General features: G+C 37.4%; 1 protein-coding gene across 1 annotated transcript in view; it reads right to left on the reverse strand.

Annotated features, from left to right (window-relative positions):
* PDE10A (phosphodiesterase 10A) overlaps positions 1–22,322 on the reverse strand; it is a 194,356-nt gene that overhangs the window by 66,856 nt on the left and 105,178 nt on the right. The window contains exons 3-4 of the mRNA XM_005230878.4: positions 12,903–12,931; positions 733–853 (exon numbers count right to left, since the gene is read on the reverse strand). Of these exons, the coding sequence (XP_005230935.3) occupies positions 733–853; positions 12,903–12,931 (150 nt within the window). The remainder of the gene's footprint in view (positions 1–732; positions 854–12,902; positions 12,932–22,322) is intronic.

Genomic DNA, 22,322 nt, shown 5'->3' on the forward strand with positions numbered 1-22,322 from the left:
CAGAAGTGATCCTTTTAAAAAAACGTGTATATAAACCAGAACTATTAGTCATCATTAAAAAATGATGAAGTAGCAGGGATTGTAAAACCTTTCCAAAGAGCTGACTGAAATCTATACTGGACAAAGCTACTGATACTTCCTATTGAAGTCTGAGTACATCCACCCTGGTTATAAAGATGCCAAATTACACTTTACTGTTAGTAGGATTTTTTTTGTTGTTGTTTTTATTTTTAAATTTTTGATCATGTATAGTGTTTTCTTACCACAAAAGGTACTTACATTATAACCATTTTTTCCTATCTAAACAACTAAATTTAATTTGAGATCACACAAAAGTTCTGCCCTTTCAGTAGCATCTCAGTTTTCTTTCAAAAGGAGTTCAAGTATGCAGTGATACTACTGATAGGTTTTTTTGTTTGTTTGTTTTTTTGGTTTGTGTTTTTTTTTTTTTTTTTACTTTCAGTGTTGACATTGCAACACCATCATGACCAGAATAGTCTATTCTTTGGCTCATTTAATAGGGGACTCTGATTTTGCAACTGGATACTCAAAAATGAAATACACTCAAGTGCAGTCAGGGATTCGCTGAGGGACAGAAGGCAAAGTAATTTCATACTGAGACAACATCCAAAGAAAACACTGTTATCCCTCAATACCTGTCTTTATTAATTAAACCACATAAGAAATGTGCTGTGTAAGTAACAACTCAGAGACATCTACTCTCTTTCTTACCTATTTTAATGATGCTGCTCAGTTCATACAGAAGTAGTTGGTTATCTCCTCCTGTATCCAGGCGTTGTTCTATGTAGCTGTTCAATTCGTACACTACACCTTGCATATTCGTATCCTGGTACTACGGAAGCAAAGATGAGGAGAACATTTTTAGAATAACTCTGATTTATTTTGCAGATTTTATACATGTAAATTCACTACAAATAGTAAATTGAGATTTTTATACCACATCAATCGTGACTGTCCTAATCCAGCTGCCTGAAGAACTGAGTCACTGCCAAGCAAAAGGCACAGCGCTCCACTCTATGATCCATTAGATAGTTGTTCAAAGTGTCCTGAGTACGCCACTATGCAATTAATAATCACCTAAACTTGTCCAAGGTCACACGACAGTGCCTCAAGAAGGAATTGAGAGATGTGACAATTATAAGGTAAGTAATCTTCAATCCCTCCTTTTCAGCTCCTACTCCACCACAAAAGGAGGCAACTCGCTGCCTTTGCCAGCATCTCCCACCTCAACTTCATGAACCAAAAGACAAAACTGTGCCAATCACCAGAGCTTTGAGGTGTAGCTCAAGGCACTCAGCCTTCCAAATACAGCAGCAGTTATCACCAACAGACTGAAGAACAGAAATCGCGTGAGTCAAAATCATGCTAGCTGCTGTGGCCTAACAGGAACTTGCTTCAACTGAAGACAGCAGACAAAGCCAGAAAGACATTATAAATCAGTTTGGATATTTAGATGCGAGCAATGGGGTGCTGGCTGCTGGTATGATGAAACAGCAGGACGTAGCTAAAACTTCCTAGGAAAGGAGATGCAGCCTCCCTTCAGGGGCCCAGCTGCATTTGGTTATCTGGTTCCTGAGTCCTAAAACCAAGTCCTGAAGGGCTGATAACTCTGGCAGTAAGTGTGCATGTGTAGCACGACAGCATCAAGAACAATACTTTCACAGAAAGCAATACTTGGCAGTAAGTAAAGATTCATTACCCTGCCCAAAACTGGTAATGTGGTAACTGAAGAAAGTAATATGGTCAATTACTTACTGAATTCAGTGACGCAGTAAATTATGTTGCTTAAACTAAAAATGAAGCTGGTGATATTTAGACAAATTAGTGTTGCTTGAAAGACTAAGACTGACTCTCCTACTCATTCATATTTTACAGTAAAATGTAATATAGACTGGACAAATGTAAACAGTACTATAGAAAATGCCACTAAAGTTCAGAGTACAACAGTCTACCACCACTCTCACGTTTATGTGGATATATGTAATTCTGCTCCACATCTCTCTAGATCTTCTCTGTAACTTGGTAAAACCTCTGACACTTACTGATGGATTAAGCACATAACTTACACAATATATTCCATGATGTAACTTTTATTCCCACTAATACTTGTATTAGTGTTGTTGCACTCCTTGTACAACACACTATGTCATGAATACAGAGCATACAGCCATATATTTAGGACACATTTTCTGCCTTCATCTCAAAAAAACCCAAACTCTACCAACAGAAAACCCAAGTGCTTGCTGGATAATATCAATCCCCAATTTCATTAAATTAAGCAGATCTTAATCTTGACTTTAAAATGGCTCCTAAAAATATACAACCTTTGTCATGACCCTTTCTTAACACATGGTGGTGTATTAATCTCTTGCTCCAGATGGACGACTTAGAACATTTGAGACCTAGGGTGTGCCTGAAATTTTCTCAATGTATAACAAACTCAACGCTTCATAATTCTTTCTATAAATTCATGTGGTGATTATAAATCTGGACAGCAACGTAAGGTCAAACTGCATACATGCATAAATTGCTTGAAGTCTTGTGTTTACAATACAGCATACCATTACTGTTATTAGCACCGTATGGCAGCTGGCAAGCTTCCATTGACTGCCCAAATTTACTACTGTATCATTCTTTAAAGGGAGAAAACAATAACATCGTTTCATGAAAGCGGAATTTTTATACTTAGAATACAGCCATAAGTAGCCATATAACAGGAAAATGCTGAATGAGTCTATATTATTCATATGTGTTAACCCATATCTGCAAAAGTATGTGTAGCCACATATCCTAAAGCAACAACAGCTAATCAAGCATACATGCATAAAGCCTTTATCATGTGGAAAAATGCCTTCTCAGAACATGGAAATGAATATATATGTCTTGGCCTGTGATGCACAGTCAGGACTTAAATCAAATCTTCAAAGGTTAAAGCTAATACATTAAGTGAATGCATCATCAAAATGAGCCCACTGGCATAACAGCCGTGGCAGAATAATAACTTCCCCTGTAATCAAGCAGCAGTTCTGCGTGCATAGTAATTACATAATAAGCTCTGTGCCCTTTATCCTCACCTCTGCAACATATGCTTGCAAACATTTTGTAAGCAGGGCAAATCATTGCATGCATCCATGTTACTAAAAAGATGGCAGCTGCGTAATACATACAATTGTAATATGGCAGATTTGTATTATCAACAATCTGGGGATCCACCGCTGGCCAGATGAATAGAATTTGTCCAGATTCACAATTAAGTAATTCTATGACTTAGATCAACCACCAGCAATGTCATGCTGTAGAACGTTTTTTTAGTTTTATTATGGTGGAGTGAAAGAGGTTCATTTATTTGGTTCTAGGCATTTTAGATTGAATAACCACAATTACGTTTGCTTGAAAAGCCACAATATTCTTTATGAAACCATGTATTTAAACACTGAATAAATCACCAACAAACCCTGGTACAAGCACTATCCAATGCAGTTGCTATCACAGACCTGCACATATTTGGGTATTTAAGTAAAACTTAACTTGAGGGAAGTAATTCATAAAAAAAATTCAACATGCTTGGTGGAAAAAAATACTTATTTGTCACCATATATAGCATAAGTACTGTTTCTTCATTTGTTTATAATAGTTTTGTTTGCAATTTAAACATCATTAATACTCAAGTACTTTTACTTAATTCATTCTTCCCGTTGTTGATCTCCTTCTATTAAAGATTCAGTGTCTACAAGTATTTTGACCTATTTACTGTAAAATTCTGAATTTCAGTGACATTACATTAAAATAATTCAAGTGGACTACAAGCTGGTTTAGCACTATCATACTACTATCATACTGGCATCATATTTCTAGTCGCTGCATATATATAATGCTACGAAAAAGATACAACAATTAAGGGAAATCCTGTTATAAATATTCATATTCAAATTTATAAATATGAAATAACTTTTTTGCAGGATTTATATGAAAATATTTCTATGGTTATTTGTCTTTAGAATATTGTGGTGCAACAGAAGACAGCAACTCATGACAAGTGATTTAAGAATAACGCTGTGCCTTAGCTCTAAACAGAGAGGCTGAGAATCATAAAAATTTTATTCCATGAATGGAGATACTGAAATATCCATAGAGTGAGATTAATTTTAAGCATTCATTCTGAACAATTAAGACACACACAAAAAAATATTCAAGGGAACTTTAAGCATTCAGTCTGAATGATTAAAGCACCAAAAAAAAAAATATTCAAGGATACATTTTAATCCAAAGTAAACTTAATGAATGACAAACTGAAATGAAGGTTAACTTCCACACTTTCATGCTTATAAGGTAGCTGGGCCAGGGGCAGTTTATACTCCTGCAGAAAAAAAAAAGCCCTTCTGCTGCAGCAAAAAGCCTTCATTAATACAGTACAGGGTCGATAAGTGCCAACATAATCCAGAAGTTGATCTGTTTTCTCTGTAAATTCTTAAAATGTCTTCTGAATAGCAATGAGAAAAGCAAGTTCCTATGCAATACTTACTCCCTACTACAGAGCTCTTTCTCCACAGCAACAATTGCCTGGTTCTACAACAGAAACATGTCCTTCCACAGCCCTCATAGTGCATGACATTGTTGCAGGCTAGGAGGAGTTAGAATAAACAAACAGCCCAAATTCCACATAACGTGGAGAAGGATGGCCAAATGTACTTTGGGGATGCAGAACTTCATTAGATGAGGAGAGGGGAAAAAAACCTAAAACCTAACTGTGAAAACCACAAAACATGGGGGAAACATCCACATCCAGAGAGATTCCTCTTGATGTTGCTTATTTTTCGTCTGTAATCTAGGCATCTTGGGCTGGTGTCAGAGGATGTCAGAGGGAACCATAAGGCAGAGCTCTTTGTCAGCTGGCACTGGAGGCCACTAGCCAGCCACGGGGCTATAAGAGCCAGCATAGTACCACCTTCTGGAGGTGGCTGAGAACTCCTGTTTCATTACAGGCTCAGTGGGGAAGGACAGCACAAATGTTTTGCCCAGGGAAAGAAAGAAGGTACTGACCTGTTATATTAGTATGCCTTGCAAACAGGCTTTTGGGAACACAAAGACCAACTCTTTATTAAGCATTTTCTTAAACATTTTCAAGGCTTTTTACCCACCCTTTCAAGTATTATCCAATGGAGATGTAGCAAGGCCCTTGGAAAGCAGTAGGGATCTTCATAATCAGTGGTCCAGGTCCAGCCCCTGGTGCCATCCCAGCCTTCCCCCACTCCATCTGCTGTGCAGGAGGAGCTGGGAGGTGAGGGGCACAGCCTCACCACTGTGCAGGCTGGCTGGACAGAGCCGGCAATGTGGACATCAGCAGTGCCGAGCGAGCTAATGTTATACATGTGTCCAGTGCCACCCCATCCATTTGCAAGGCACTCTAGAGGTGTCAGAGGGGCCACACCATGGGGAAGTGTAGGCTATTCTGTCCCAGCACACTTGAAACTGAGGCCATAAATGAAATGAGACATGTAAGCAGGCAAAAAAAAAACCAAACCAAAAAAACAAAACAACAACCACCACCAAAAAAAACAGCCTCAAAAACCTAAGGACAAAAAAGCTTCGTAAGATCAAAATGACAATGACATTCTTAAAAAAAAAAAAAAAAAAGGCTAACCCAGCAGTTCAGGTAAGAAGCAATTCCTGGACAAGGATTAGGATACATTCAGACAAACAGCGGCTCTTGTAAGGAGCCTCAGTTTTTGAAGGGTGCTAAATCACTAAGAACAAAGGATGTACATAGGCCACAGAGATTGCATATAGACACAGGAGTTAAAAATACCTATTCTCTCTTTTGTTACATCAAGTAGTATTTCAGATAACCAGCTAATGCTTTATCAAACCACCTAAATTAATCTGTTGACAGCATCAAGACTTGCATGTAATGAATCCAAGTGACTCTGTGCAGCACTTTATACAAAACAACGTCTTTTTGACAGGGACTGGATTTCACCACAAGCAAATACAATCATGAGATCAGAAATGTGAAGACAACCTGCACCCAGACTTCTTCAGTCTTCTGTTTTCTTCTCTACGAAGTATACTACAGAACATCAGCAAGCTGCTAAACCCAAAATGACCCAAATCTCCCGATAAACTTCCAGCCAACACAAGTTTTCTTTCCCTTAAAACTACAGTTGGCAACAAGAATCATCAGGAACAAATTCAAAGATGAGCTAAAAAAAGGTCAAATAAAAAAAAGACTGCATTTGTTTGCAGTCTTAATGGTCTGAACATTTGCTTGTCATTTGATTGAGATGTCAATCTAAACTATTTCATGCTAGGTATGCTCATACTAGACCAGAGGTATAAAATGACTGGTCTTACTTAGGGATGTTATATATATTCAATGCCATTGATACCTGCTTTATAAAGAAATAAGTTCCAACAGCAACACTTTTGTACTACTTAAAAACAAGCATTGCAGTCACAAAAATAAACAAACAAAATTGTTTGATGCCTTTTGTTGAAATAGAGCATTATGAAAAACCCAGATCACCAGTTACCACCCTGATTTACAAGACTCACTCTATATAATTTTCTGGTTGCCTCTATAATTTATTTTCTGGAAGGATCATCAATACTCAATTACTGTATCTCTTTTAAAGAAATAGTATATTTCCTTTAAGATTTTTTGCACCATAACTTTATTTGCCCACATAATAAGCAGGTTTTTAAACTGAAAAATATTCTGTCCTCTCTCTTCGGGTTTTTTTCCCTCCCCCCTGCAAAGTAATGCATAACTAGAGAGGAACATATTGGCGATCAAATCCAGCCTCTTGCAGGCAAAAGGAGCCTTTGAAGAGATGTCATGTTTAAAAGTACCTAGAACGTGCATTCCATGTGTCACTACACTTTACCATAATGAGTATTCAGACATCCCATTTAGAAACCAAAAAAGCCAGACCTGTTTCACCTGAAAGTCACCTACTCCTTTAAATGCAAGAAACTGTTGTATTTTAGTTATAGTAATGTTACTGCATTTCTGATGACCAATGGGTATAAAAAGAGAAATGCTGGTAGAAAAAAAGCCGAAGTATTTAGTTAAACCAATAATAAAATTGGGAAAAGGACACCAACTTTTATTTGGGTCACTTTTCACTTTCATGTGTACATAACTTGGGCTCTGTACATGTTTGATATGTATGTAGGTACTGCTACCTTCTCTAGGCCTGGCACTTCCACAGGCTGCAATATCTGTATTGTTTAGCTGCAATGATGGCTAGTTCGCATCTTGCATAGAAACTGTTGTCTCTCATTTTTGAGCACAGATAACGAAGAGGCAACTGTGTCCTAATAACAGTGAAGCACATCTAAACTGCACATATGAAGAACCAAAAGTATGGATCTGGACTTCATTCCAGAAAAAGCAAAAAAAAGATCCACAAAAAAACAAACAAAACAAAACCAATCAAAAAAAACCCAACAAAAACCCAAAACAAACCCCAAACCTAGAGAAAAGGAATAGAACTGTTTGCTTGCTTCACAAGGTGGAAATGCTGAGCTGAAGGGTGTCAAATGCTTAGACAGAAAAAGTAGAGGGAATGTGGCAAGCAAGCTTACAGTGCAGAGCTGGCTTTCAGAGGAGCAGTGAGCTTGGAGAGGAAACTCAGAAAAAAGGTATCTCTGCTCCAAATAATCAGAAAAGGTAACTGGGGTTGGCTGGAGTAACCAGTTTTATTTAAATTTGGACACTGGAAAGCGAGAAGCTATAAAGAGCAGACTTAGCTGAGGTGATTAATTTTAATGCTTGTACATAGCCTCAGAGAAAACTGCTTCCACAAGCATTTGTCTGACGTCTGTTCTTCTTGTTTTGACTGGAGAGGACATGGGTTAGAACTTGCTCAGTAAATAAAGTTTAGCATTGCAGCACGGTACACAGGTATTTATGAATTGTTTGTTCACACATCAAGCATTGTTCATGACAAAAGCAAAGAAGGGAAAATATGTGATGACATTTGGCAGGATGGGCCCTATGATGTCAAAAGATGAAAACCATCTCTTTCACTCTGCATAGCAAAGGTTCACTAATTTTGAAGGCATGTCTTTCCCAATCTGTTTATGTAGCTGATTTCCAAGCCTTGGAGAGATGGTGAACACCTTCCCTAGAAGAAGCTTCCTGCCAAATAGCCCCCATCCACTGACATCCAATTCTAATCTTTCCATCAGCTCCTTCCCTCTTGTCAAATGGTAACACTGAAATAAACTGCTTCACTAGTAATAGGAAAAATACTTAATAAAAAGCAAAGCCTTGGCTTACAAGAAAAGAACATTATGATCATATAGAAGTAACCACATAAGCTGTTATTAACTGTAAGGCTCATAAAACTGCATGAATATCTCAATTATATCACCTCTCCAGATTATATAATAAAACAGCATAACGAGCTTCATTTTAACTTGACAAGGCTGGATACTGCTCCTCTCTTTAAAAAGCTTTTTATAAAATCACATTCCTTCCTAATACTTGACTTGCAAGAACTCTAAAGACATCATGTACAAAATTAAAAATAAACTTCCTCATTTTCCTACCACTGTTGCTTATCACTACCACCGTATCCACAAGATTTTCTTTATAAAGAAATCAGCTTATACAAGCATCATCTTGTGACAATGGGTGCAATGCCATTTGCATCACTTCTAAAGGCGAAATACATATGTTTTGCTCTAGTTCCCCTAACTTTTTGATTATTTTGTCACAGTCTTCAGTTCTGGGACTGTGCAAAAACATTTAAATTCCATCTTTAATAAGGAAATACTACAAAGAATGAGATTGTTTTGCCAATGTGTCATAAAAAGCTCAAACTTTTATTACCAGTTGCATAGTGAAGATACATGCAATTACTGCAACTGTTTACTGAAAACACACTTGCTAATTCTGTAACTGTCAGTGACATACTGTGCTGGGTGCTAGCTGGTGCCAAGGCAGCTGCCAAAAGCTGAAGTCCAAAAAGGGGAAAGGAGAGGATTAAAGTATTACTCCTGTTTCCAAGAATAAAGTACTATAAATGAGCTAGTCACTTGCTAGGTAATAATTTTCTGGTGTTTATATGGTAAACTTCTGCAAAGTGAATTGCTGTTGGCATCACCGGAGTTTACAAAGCAAAGGTACTTGCCAAAGGCAGCTTCACTGGAAGGGCCGTTCAAGTAAACATGGAATGGAAAGTCATTAGGCAAAATGAACAACAGCTAATTTTGCTATGATCATATCAGGAACATTAAGTATTTCTGTTTAAACTTCAGAATCTGAGGTACAAAAGAGCACACAGTGATCACGGGAAACTTAGCAGCACGTAGAACAAAATCCTGGCTATAGTTCACGTAGGAATGGGGTCATTTTTGCCAACTGAAAAGAATAACATGTTTCCAATGCACACTGTTTTCACTAGTACTCTCAAAGAAATATCTCTTTAGCCTAGATGTACATGAATACATACACACTTAGTGCTCATACTAACACTCCTCTATTCCAATGCACACTGTTTTCACTAGTACTGTCAAAGAAATATCTCTTTAGCCTAGATATGCATGAATACATACGCACTTAGTGCTCAAACTCACACTCCTCTACTTGTGTTTCTTTTGTGGGTAAAACAGCACAAAGTAAAAAATTCAGCTTAAGTTTTCTTCATCAAACAGTTCAATATCTGGTTTTCTTTCTGAAATCCCTCTGCCCAGAAAACCATTTCTGTAGCTAGGATGGATGGGATCAGCCAACACACATCTGCACAATAAGTAAGCAGAAGAAACTCAGTATTTCCAAGGATGTTCCCAATTCTACATCATGTGAAGAGGAGGTTCGGTCCCCAGTTACATATATTTCATAAACACTGGAATCTAGCATGCAGAAAAAAGTTCACAGGTTCACTGTTTGGTCACAGAAACTCATGAGATATTTTATAATCAGAGTTGTTCTTATGCCAAAAGCAGTCTGCAGGAATCAGGAAATCTTCCCCACCCCCCATCCAACAGCTACTGCGTCAGGCCAGTGGAATAACTACACAACTAAACACCAAAACATTGACTAAAATTGCCATGAGTAGACTGGGTTTAAAAATAAAACATTTTTAAAAGCTTCTTTTCTATTCTACAAATCTCAAAATTTAAAATATGTGGAAGGTTTCATCTACTCCTTGTTTCAAAACCATGCAACGTAATGCTGATAGCTAAGATTGCTACTTCAGCTTCGTTTTTCTACTAAGCTGCTAAAAATGGCAAAATAAAAATGCAGTCCCTATACAACAGCATTTTTCAGAACTTCCTCGGTTTTCAAAGCACTGAACTGCAATACAAACCCTTAAAAATACTGGAATTTCCTTCCAATAATTCAAGAGCTAAAAGTTTGGTTTTGTTTTTGGTTTTTTTAACCCAGAAATCTGGACAACATTCATCCCACTGCATTTTGCTGATAAAATGAAAAAAATGCAAATGAATGACAAGTTCAGTATTTAGAGCCCCCCGAACATACAGAAATGTGTATGTTTATAAAGAAAAAAGGTGAGGTTTTTTGGGGGGAGAAAGGGGTTAAATATATTAAACAAAAAATATCTTCAATTTAATTTTTTTGTCCTGCATAAGCACAACAAAGAAGGAGAGGATTGAAGCAAGTTGTCACAGCATATGACTATGAATGTTTTAATGTTTTCACTCTGCCCAACATTGAAAAATGGGGGGGGTGGGGGGGTGGGGCGGAAATCAGTGATGAAAAATACATTTTATCGGCATATTTCTACTTTGGTTCCTAGTTAATACAACATTTTAAACCTGTTAGTGATTTAATTCTGCAATAAATTTCCTCTCACTTTTACTTTTGCTTCCCTATGATATAAGCTCCTTCTTGCAGACATTTTCAGGAATTAAAAATGTAACACTTAATGACTTTAAAACTCATAATTCTTCAGTCAGCATGAATATGTCTTTTTGTCTGAGAAACATTACTCACGTGCAGAACTTTCCTAATTTAAATTCCCATTTATGTTCAGATTTTAATTAAACTGGCATTTGTTTGAGCTGCTGCTGCTGAGGAAAGAGGTTGTATTACAAGGGTCTATATTGTTATGTATGGCGTTATTCAAAAATACTATAAACTTACAAACATCTTCATTTGTAGTAAGGTGCATTACCAAGAGCCCTCAAATATTTTACTTTAAATAAAAAACCCAGTAGTGTAATACGGTATACACACAAACTGCACAGTGACTGATAGCTAAAAAAACCCAAGGGGGACAACGTTTACTTAAGAACTTCTGAAGTATCATCTGCGTTCGGCTGACTCCAGGACTTCACGTGACAGCCCATCCATTTTCAGGATAACTCCAAGTCATTGTATGTGACTGAGGGGCTGAGATGGCTGGGACCAGCATGCCTCAGAGATGGGGGGGGTGACTGGGCAGGGCAGACTCAGGCAGGTTCTGGGCTCCAGAACTTGCTTTTTTTGCGCCTTAAACAGCTCAAATGTGGTAACCTAGATAGGATTTGTAACTCATTTTATAGAGTTTTAGGTAAAACATGAATCTGATTACCAAATTCATGACAATTAAAAGGAATTTTCTTCCACATAAATAATTACTACTTCTGAGATTTTCAGGCAGATATATACTTACTTTGAAATCAAAACAATATGTAAGATATACTAATAACCATAATCTTTTGTTATACCTGTTGAATAATAAGGGATGACCAAAAACCGTGTTAACAATTAATAAATTACTAAAACATACCAATTTTTACCTAAATTCTCAACACCCTTATATGTCCTGAGCATATCATGTATACAGAGAACATCTGCTTTAATAAACTCATTTTAGACATCATGTAATCTCTTTTTCATTGTCTCCCAAGAGGTGAATTTCAGTTCCCCTTTCTGCCAGCCCCTTGCTCTCAGGGTTACCCAGCTGAGGTTTCCACTGCCAGCCTGTTTCCACCCCTTCCTTACCCTAGTATTTTCCAAAGGACTTCCACTGAGAGCAAGACCACCCAACCAGCTTTTGCACCCTTTCAATTAGTGTTATTTTTAATATGTGTCTAATGATACTGTGTTTCTCCTGGGAACATGCAATACTTTACACAAGACACTGAAGAAGAGCTGGGCAACAGGACTGCGATTTCACCTCAGAAAGCTCTAAGTGGCTCCCTCATCTTATTTGAAATAACATTCGGGTGCTTCAGGCTGACTGGACACATCTAAGGGCAACAGATTGTCCTGTACTGATCTTTTGTCACTCCCAGCAAAGGCACTAGTTTCTAACTGATCCCCCTAACTAGTCCTCTGCCATAGATTGGCATTCTGCAGGACAGTGTCAATCAGAGGTAAGGTTAGAGTTGCGAATTCATTACTAAACATGTTTTTTTTTTTTAAGATTTTACGTTACATTTCATACAGTACACTGCAAAACTTTTCAAATTAAAGAATTTAGCTTATCTGTACCACAGCACATCTCAAAGGGAGTTATTAGATCAGGCATATTCCTTCCCTTGTTTCCTCTTATGCTTGCCATCTCTCAAGGCAGTAACACTGATTAAATAGTCTGCCGTTATGCTCAAAGTCCCATGATTTCCCTGGTTTCCGTGAAGTAACTTTTTAAAACTACATCATGAAAATAACAGTGAGAACTCTAAATTTGTTAATGCAAAATACCTTTTAATTTATTTACAGCCGATCAAGTGTTCTTAATGTTTACTTTACTTATTAACTGTTCTCTAATCAGTCAGTACACCAATTTCTTTTCTCTGGAGACCTACTGCGTCCAGGGAATAGAGTCGGATCTTGATCAGAGACTGCACAAAAATCATCTCAAGTGAACAGTGGGCCTCAGAGACTACACTTCTTTACAGAGGGGATAGAGAGCGGCACTTACCCTGCTGACTTCTTTAGGAGTCGATTCATCTAAGAGAAAACAAAACAAACAATTAGGCACTCAGGGAAGTTTCCAGGCTGAATGAAGAACAAGATGCCACACATCAAACAATTTTTGCACCTTTGTATAAAACTTTTCTAACATGGTTCAATAAAGTAATTGAAATATCCTGAGACCGGTGTGCAGCTGCAATCTTTACGCTTCTAAATCTAAAAATGAATTTAAATTAGGGTAAAGTATTCAGGAATTCTGTCCTGACTTAATAAGAACACAAAATTTCCCACATTTCTTAAGTCAACTCACAGGCCAGCTAAACCAACAAGTCCTGTACCATTCTTCTACATTTACATTCCAACTCAGTATGGCACAGTCGGAGAAGTAAAGGCCTTTTGCTACCAAACACATGCCACCAACACCCCACATGTGCAAGAGAGTGAGTAGGCTTAGACTTTCTGTTCTGAAGATCAAAGATGCTATTCCTGTTGACCTCTTTGCATGTGGAAAAAAAGCCTTGTGACTATAATAATAGAAGAGTATCACCAATGTGATCTGGCATAACACATTAAAAGCACATAGATTACAGGTTTTTTATATATATATATATACACACACACACAAACACTATCATGTTTTGTGCTTTCAAATACAAGCAGACTCTCATGCATTTTTTTGTAATGTAAATATGTAAAGATAAACACAGATACAATACCAGAGCACTAGCTAAAACACTAAGGTATTTCAGAAAATAAAGGGAAAGCAGTTACATAGTAAGAACGCATCTGTCATAGGAAGAGTTTCCAACTTCCAGTTCAACCACACCAAAAACAGTTTAAGCACACCTTTACAAACTTCCAGTTGGCTAGCTTCTGAAAACATGAAGGGAACTATTTGTAACCTTTTATTTGATGCTAGGAATCAAATTGCTATGCTTTGGAAATACAATTTTAAGTCACCAAATAGATTTAATCTCACAGAATACATGTATTTTGATACATCTCTATTGGAGTGGATTTTCGCATGTCTGTCAAACATAGTATCACCTAGGCTGCTTAATAGCAGATACACCACATTTTCTCCAAAATCATCTCCAGGTGAAGGAGAGATCTTAAGGTGCCCCTTGAGAATAGCACATTCACTGGTATTTCAAGGTTATTACCAGCATAGGCTCTTCATATCTTGCCATTTAAGATGAACTTTTAAACAATAAACCTAGAAAAAAATGTCTAGAAAATTAATTCAAGAATGTCTAGAAAAAAAAATTCAAATTTCCAATGAAAGATCCCTACATAATACAGATTTCTCCTCAAAACTGAGTGATACCAAGTAAAATTACGTATTTCACAACTATAAGTGAGTATTAGTCTTCTCTTACCCCCAAATCAAATCATATAGCAGTAATTTACACATGCAGAACACAGACATAAACTTAAATGAGCTGTTTAAGGTAGTTCTGTTGTTTGCAATGCAATGTATAACACATACTCTGCAATCTTCAGTGATGTTATCTTCCTTGACCAGATGAATCTACACACCAGTTACAAGACCAGCCAAATCTAGAATCAAAATCCATCTCCCCCACTACCTGATGTCTGACAGGGAGCAGCAGCAGATGTGAACAGCAGAAAACAGTGATGACATAATGATGCTTTCTGTGGAGCATACGCTCAGTTTTCAGTAACCAACTGATCAAACATTTCTTGAACCAGTGGTGACATTTTTCTGTTTAAAAGACTAGGATGAGGTTTTCATCCTCACACTTTCAGGCAGCAGGAGGGATGTCAGGTTTTGTTTGTTTTGTGATTGGTTTTTTTCCCAACCTGAGCCACCATCCCTCAGCATTCACACCACTCTCCGAGTTTCATGGTTTAAACACTTACTATGAGAAAAGCTGTCTCTTTTTTCTTTTGAATGTGCACATTGCAAACTTCATCTCATGCTGTCTGTTCACCTTATCTATGGAGCCTGTGACTCTACAAATCTGTCAAACAAGGTTTTCTCTGCATCACGCCCCACCAAAACCTTTCCTGGCTTGAGAGGTCTGGTCTGATTTGCTGCTGGTGCCAAGCAAGCCGCTCAGCACTGCTGGGTGCTATCACTGCTCCTACTACCTCTATCCCACTGCATCCTTCTGGGATGGAAAGTCCAGAACTACAGGCAATACAGCAGCTCAGGAAAACATAATGGGGACATACAGGATGACAAAGGGATGATTTAGGGGTTTTCTCTCTATTTGAAAAGAATAATTCCAAACATTTTACCTGTACCTTGATGGTTCCTAAACACTGAGCTAATATTTTCAAACGTTTATACATTGTAATACCAATATCTCTCTCCAGAGCACTAACAACTAATTAAGAGCCCACTACTGTATATGTAAAATTAGAAACATCCGCCCCCATGTAAAGTAGCCAGTATTTATCAGTATTAACTTTGTCAGCTGTTTTAGCTCTGTTACTTTGTACTTTTAGCACCCCAAATAACTTCATACCCTAAAAAAACCCCACCAAAACCAAAATTATCTTCAACCCTGTATGTATCCACTTAACAAAATCATGCATGTGTATGCTGAACAGCATGGGTAAATCATAATAGTCATCTTCCTCTACTGGAACAAAATGAATTTATTGTAATATACCTAGTAAAAATGACCACCACAATCTTATGGCTTTCACACTATTGTGAGACGTAACTGCCACTGCAGTTTCCAATGATAGACAGAGGATAGATTAAATGCACCAAATCTAAAGCTTACTAAACAGTATAAAAGTTTACGTAATCTCTATTTGAGCCACCATAAAAATTTTCAGTCCTCCAGTATCAGAAAGACCAATTAATCACTTCCAATTCTCTGAGATCCTTGACAATGCAATTTCATAGTCTGAGCAGGATGTTACAAATGCCACCAACCCAACATGAAACTTCCCACACATATATAATACTGTGCTTTAATTTTTACATGAGATACACAGGTGTCACTCCTGCCTTGCAATTCATTGTTAATTCCCTTACTTATAATAAAGAATAATTCCTGTACTTATAATATTTACATTTATTTAGATTAAAGGAATCATTCTTTCATTAAGTAATTGCATAAAGGTAACATATGAAAACTCCATCCAGGTCTAGGTCCATTTTTGCTGGTTAAAAAACATGAAAATGGACAGATGGTCATTATATCAAAAAACTTATTTCTTTCTGTGAGAAAATTAAAAGAAATATGCTAACAGATCAGGAAGGGAAAAAATAATACCTATGGAATTCAATAAAGATACATTATATGGAACAATTATTAGCGCAAATACTTTTTCATAATAAAAAAAAAAAAGATATAATCAATATGCCATTTTTTGAGAATAAACAAAGTGTTTGGGAGGTTTGGTATTAAAAACCCACAGATAAGGTTTGCAATTCAGGGATTATGAACTGGTGCGAAAAATGGAAGATTTTTTAGGGGAAGAAGGAAAGCAAAAGATTAAGGGGAGAGGGAAAAAACAGCATGGAATACTCTAATACATCTAGGTGAAATTACTACACAGTGAACTAGAAAATAATTTTCCCTATTAAAATAAATGAAAAGCCTAACAAGACACCGCCACCCTCACCCTGCCCCTCAAGAGTAAAGGAAGAAACGTGACCTGAAGTGAATCAAAGTGCTTTTCTGGAGATGCAGTCTTTATGGTCCAGGTGCACGCCAAGTAACACGTATCCCCCACTGCTGGCACCACCTTGCTGTGGTTTCATCCACAGGAGAAAATGCTTATTAGCATCTGCACTGAGGGAAATAAATACCCTGGGAGAAAGCAAGTGTTTGTGAAAGAGATCACACTAATGCTCCAGTCACTAGAAACTTTTCAGCTGGAGCTCACTTCTTCTTTAAACATCACACACAATCAACCAATGCACCTGAATAACTGTCACTCTCTCAATCCCATTTGCTGGTAGTATTGCTGTCTGCAGAATTTAGGAGGATAACGTGTATTTTTTGTGATACCCGAGATAATTATTAAAACAGAGTAGTACAAGAAAAATGTATGATTTTGTTCTGGCACTCTGAATATGCCAACGCCGTTCTTAATTTCAAAAATAAAGTGATGAATTCTTGAAAAGTAGTCACTCTACACGCATATGTTAACTTGGCTGCACTGCTCAGTCGAGGCTGTATCAAGCTGTATTTTTAACATCATGATTCTCAACGTCACTTGATGCACAGTGAGATAGGTAGTCAACAGCAGTGCGATGGGAGCAGCTCAGAAGAGAACACAAGCCGAGCAAGAGGTAATTTTGCCCTCCAGAGGCACTAGGCATTCATCAGTAAATCTAGCAGAATGTCCTGATTTAGCTGGTGCTATAAACTGTGTTTGTTGTTCATGTCTTCTTAATTTGAGCATAAGCACACACATACCACAACTAAAAAAACAGAAAACTGTGGGGAACCGGACTAGATTTCAAGGGCTTCCCCACCTCCATACACGAGACCAAAACCCTTGCACCAGCAATAATGTTCTACCCCTCTGTGAGCTGGTTCAGTCCTCCAAATGTATAGAATATGGTTCACTTTCTAAACTTTCAAAACCAGGTTAACTATTCTAGACCACAAGAATACAGTTACATTTGGTTTTATCTTGACACCTTTGCAAACATTACTATTTAAATAGCTCTCTTCAGAGGTTAGTGACATCGGGAGGAGGCACTGAAGAATGAGAAATGTTCCATGATAAGATTTGGGTTTTAAAAACAAAATTAAAAACTGACAAACCTTAATAACCTCAACTTTACTACCTATACAATTCTAATCAACAACTGCACAGCACACCACAGATATACATAATAAATAGTATGATAATTAAAGACAACATCCATCTGGAAAAGCTTCCATACGAAACCAAGGCAAGCAAGATAGGAAGAAGCAGACAACGAGAAAGGGAACCAACAGGAAAAAAAACTCTACAGAGGATTTTCCATTTGGCACAGCATAAATGAGGCCAGGTTTGGTACTTGGCACAATTTACACAAGGCCAGGTTTAGTATAATTTGGGGTTCTCTTTTAGGTGGGGGGTGAAGAGGTATTAAAATGTGTAATAGTTAATTTAATAGGAAATATAATATTTTACTTCAAATATTCAAAAAAAAGAATCTCTTTCCATACTTGTTTTCTACACATCTGGGTGTTTTGTTTTCTTTTTTTTAAAGTGACCTTCCGACAATTCCAAGACGCTAAGCCAGAGTAGTCACAAAGACAACTGGGATGCAAAGCAAGCTTTCAGCATCTGAGATATGATATTCTGATGCATTTATCAAGGAAGCAATAATTCTAATCCCTAGTTAGTTTTATCAGAAGAACTCTTTTGGAAAAATAGTATTGTGCTTTCTCCCTGGTCTTATGCAGTTTTCTGCACTGCGTACTTAAATACTGCTGCTGGCCCACCATTGTTGATGACAGCAAACAAATGCTTAGGATTAATTCTGTTTATGAGATCCCAGATAGCTGTACAGTCACAGTTTCCCAAGGAATGTTTCCCCACACAGCAGATGTCAGATTGACCTAATAATTTTTCTTTTAAAAATTTGCTTTAGGCTAATAAAACACAAGTTGTTTGGAATGCAATTAGACCAGCATAAATATCTTTGCTTTTTTTTCTCCCTTAAGTGTCATACACACACACATCAATACAAATTCCACATCAATATGTATGGACTGGTTAAAGACTGATCTCACCACCATGAGATAAAAGTTTACCATGTTTAATTTATTTCTGTAGTAGAATGGCATCAATCAGATGAGTTGGTCAGTCTACTTTAATTGCAGTTTGCATCCTTGCTTGAGACACTCTGCATCCTTATTTTAGACACCTTGCATCTGGCAGCCTATGCTTCCACTCAATTTGTAAGATCTTTCAAATCTTACAAATCTAGCTGAGAACGAGCTTCCTAAAGTGGCAACTATCACACATATGTAATGGAAATGCTTAAGCCGCCACTCAAAAATGTTCTTACTTCTTAATGCACAATTTCACTGAGAGCACCTGAGCAGCTCTCCTGACTTTCAACTGTCTGGATTTATTTCACAATTCAGAAGCACTTGTAACATTACTTCATAGAAAACTAACTGAGACAGTTTTCTTAGACAGACTTAGACATTGAAAAGGAATATTCATTAGTATTGATCCCTGGTGGCACAGTAGGTTTCTTTCCTTCAAAAGGAGAAAACATGAATTCTAGCTTTTTTTACAACAGTAAGATGCACATTTTTAAAAGTTCCTGACAAAGGATACTTAGTTCTTCCTCTTCTTAAACAACAAAGTAGCGGATCAGAAAATAAGTCCTGAACCAAGACTTCATTGAAGATGGTAAGCACAGAACCATATTGTCTGCCAGGTGTCCTAAAATTTTTGTACATTCCTTTGCATATAAGCAAATAGAGCACTACACAAAATAGGAGCCAGGAGACAGCATGTTTGGCTTCGTTAGACACACTTAAGTGTTTGGAAGTTTATTGTTTTCTGTGGTCTTAGCCCTCACAAAACAGATGGAACTTCTGGAGCAATTTTGCAGGACAGCCAGAAAATTTCCAAAAGGGACTTTCTGAAAGTATCACCAGCCCATGGTAAGAACAGAAAGGCACACAGAGGATCCAAATTTTCCTCGTTTCTGAAATTGCTTAGCAGTACACAAAGCTTATTGATATAGGCTTCGCTCTTTCTGTATCCACGGACGGGATACAGACGGAAAACTCTCAACTGTATACTTGATGTGATAATTTAGGCTAACATAAACAGGGTATTTCCACAAAACTATGATCCAGAAAATTGTTTTATAATTAACATAGACTTATCTTCTCACTTCTGTTTAAATAGCGGGACGATGGATGTGCCTCTGAACTTGTGGAATAATACCATCAACACATCAGCTCCAAGTTTCATAAAAATCCGTAAAAGTCTCTCCAGTTGAAATCAACTCAGCAAAAATCATGTTAGAACCTGGTCTCTGACCACCAGGAAGAAACTTAATGGTTTCCAGCAGTGAACATACTTCACCATGTTTTATGGTAATTAGCCTATGACTTCATATCCTACTCAACGTGACTGTTGAATGAAGGGAGCATTAAATGGGTTACCTCATCTATCTTATCAGTCAATGAGGTGCAATCACCATTGTTTATTACTGGAATACAGCCACTAGACAATGGGCTTACAATTTTGTTTCATACTTACCATATACACCTACCTCTTTTTGCCTCTATCTACCACTTTCCTTGCCTGACACTGAATCCTGTTTGGCATTCACTGCACTACCTGTTGTAGGCAGCTTTCTTTGAAGTTGATTACAGGTCTTGCAAATGTATTTGGTGAAGCAAGTCTCTCACCCAGTAGTAATATAATTTCAGTATCACTCTTGATAAATCAAACTTGATTTTCTCCTGGTTTTTGGTCCCAGAACCCTGCTGGTTGCCAGGTATAAGGTATCCTTATAGCTTACTGTAACTGATGGATTTCAGAAACAGCATTACACTACTAAGTGGTTCTCTCACTGCTGAATAGAGCTGTTCCTTCACTTTTTAACGTGTTTCAAACACACTGCACAAAGGTTGAAGTTTTATTGTGTTCAGCAGGTGTTTTCAATGAGAGGGAAAAAATTACATTGCTGTTGGTTCAAATACTGAGACATACACCTTTAAGCAATGCCATTGAAATCAATAGGACTGCTACAGCTTGCACTGGAAACCAGAAATGCTTTTATGTATTAAATGTCATGGTATGCCTATTATGTATAGTGATCCAGGGCTGAAGGAGATCATTAAAAAAGAACACTACTCAAAGCAGGTCCTACAAAGCTCCAACAACCTGAGAAAGCCACACTGGATCTTGTCCATTGCAAGACATTTGGATATTTTACAAACACACATTATTATGCATGCTTTTTGGACCCTGCTGAGCCTCTTGGGTTTGGCTTGTTCATTCCTAGTCCATGAATCCCTCTTTCTGACTGATAAACTGTCTGGAGGATTTTAAGGAAAGGCACTTCCTCCTCCTTCCCCAACATCTGTATACAGCTTGCCTATCCTCCACCCTCAGCCCGACGCAGCAGGGGACGGATCGCAGAACGCACACAGCTCCGTGCCATGAAGTTCCAGTCCCTGGCACAGAGTGAGGCTTGAAAGCTTTGTTGGCCCAAACAGGCCAAGAAATTTCAGCAGGTTCTCAGCCTCTGGAGCAGCAAATACTGCATATGGCTCAGTGACAGCGAGAGAATATAATAATCTTACACTTAAATGTAATGTTACACTTACCTTGGGGAAAAAAAGCATCAGATACCAAGATTTTTACTATGCTTTCTCACTTTAATTCTTTGTATATTGTTCTCATCCCTACCTTTTTGTTTACTGTATTCTCACCTCTTTCTGTTTAGAAACATAGGATCTTTTAAGGGAAAATCATGTCCATGTAATAAAACTATAAGCTATCACATTCGTATGAAGTTGTTTAAAATTTTCAAATTCTACTGTTTATCTGCTATAGAGACCCTAAAGCAGAACAAGAAGCTTTGCTGCCTGCCTGATTTTCTGATTTCTGTGTCTCTGACTACATTGAAAACAAATGTTGTGTTACTGAACTTTGCAGTAAAATCCTCAACATCTGCAGAAAAATCAAGACTGAGTAGTTTTCTTCTCTTTAGACCAGCTGACAAAAGAAACAAAAGAAAATGCCCCAGAGGAAAAGTTTGCTAACGTCAACAAGGGTAAAGGATCATTAGAGCTTGAGATGATAGGTTACCACATGGGAGGGTGTAGTGATCCGATGTAAACCATTTACGTCAGGGGAATCGTTTCAATCCCTCTGAAGAAACCCTACTTTAACTCCAATGGACATACATTTGTATTAGAGATGCATTTTATTTATTTTACCCTGGAGACTGAAAACTGAAAAACTGAGACAATGTTGGATAATACTGAAGAAGAAAAAGTAACAGAATAAAATTTACAAATTAAGCCTTTTTGCTTTTAGGATATTTCAGCTGATTTGTTTGTAATCACAATCAAGCTCTCAGCTACTGTGTGTTGAGTGTTACAGAATAATGATGTGCAGATAATTCAGGACATTGGAGTCTGCAAAATTGCATGTTACACTAACACAAAAAATAGACTGAAACCAAGAGAAAATAGAACTATTTACTACTTATCCATACCACTACCATGACTGAAACATTTTGCTTGCAAGGGGGAGACTGTTCGAAAAAAAAAAAATATAATTATAACTTCAGTGAATGTCAAGGAACAGAATATGTAACTACAAAATTATAGCTAGCTCTCTATGAAAGATAAAGACGGTATCATCTGAATTTCTAAACTAGACAGTTTTACAATAAGAAGACTTATAATGACAGATAATTATAATCCACAGGAACTATACAGGAAAAAATAAC

The sequence above is a fragment of the Falco peregrinus genome, chromosome 7 (genome assembly GCF_023634155.1).
Source record: "Falco peregrinus isolate bFalPer1 chromosome 7, bFalPer1.pri, whole genome shotgun sequence".
Lineage (NCBI taxonomy): Eukaryota > Metazoa > Chordata > Aves > Falconiformes > Falconidae > Falco > Falco peregrinus.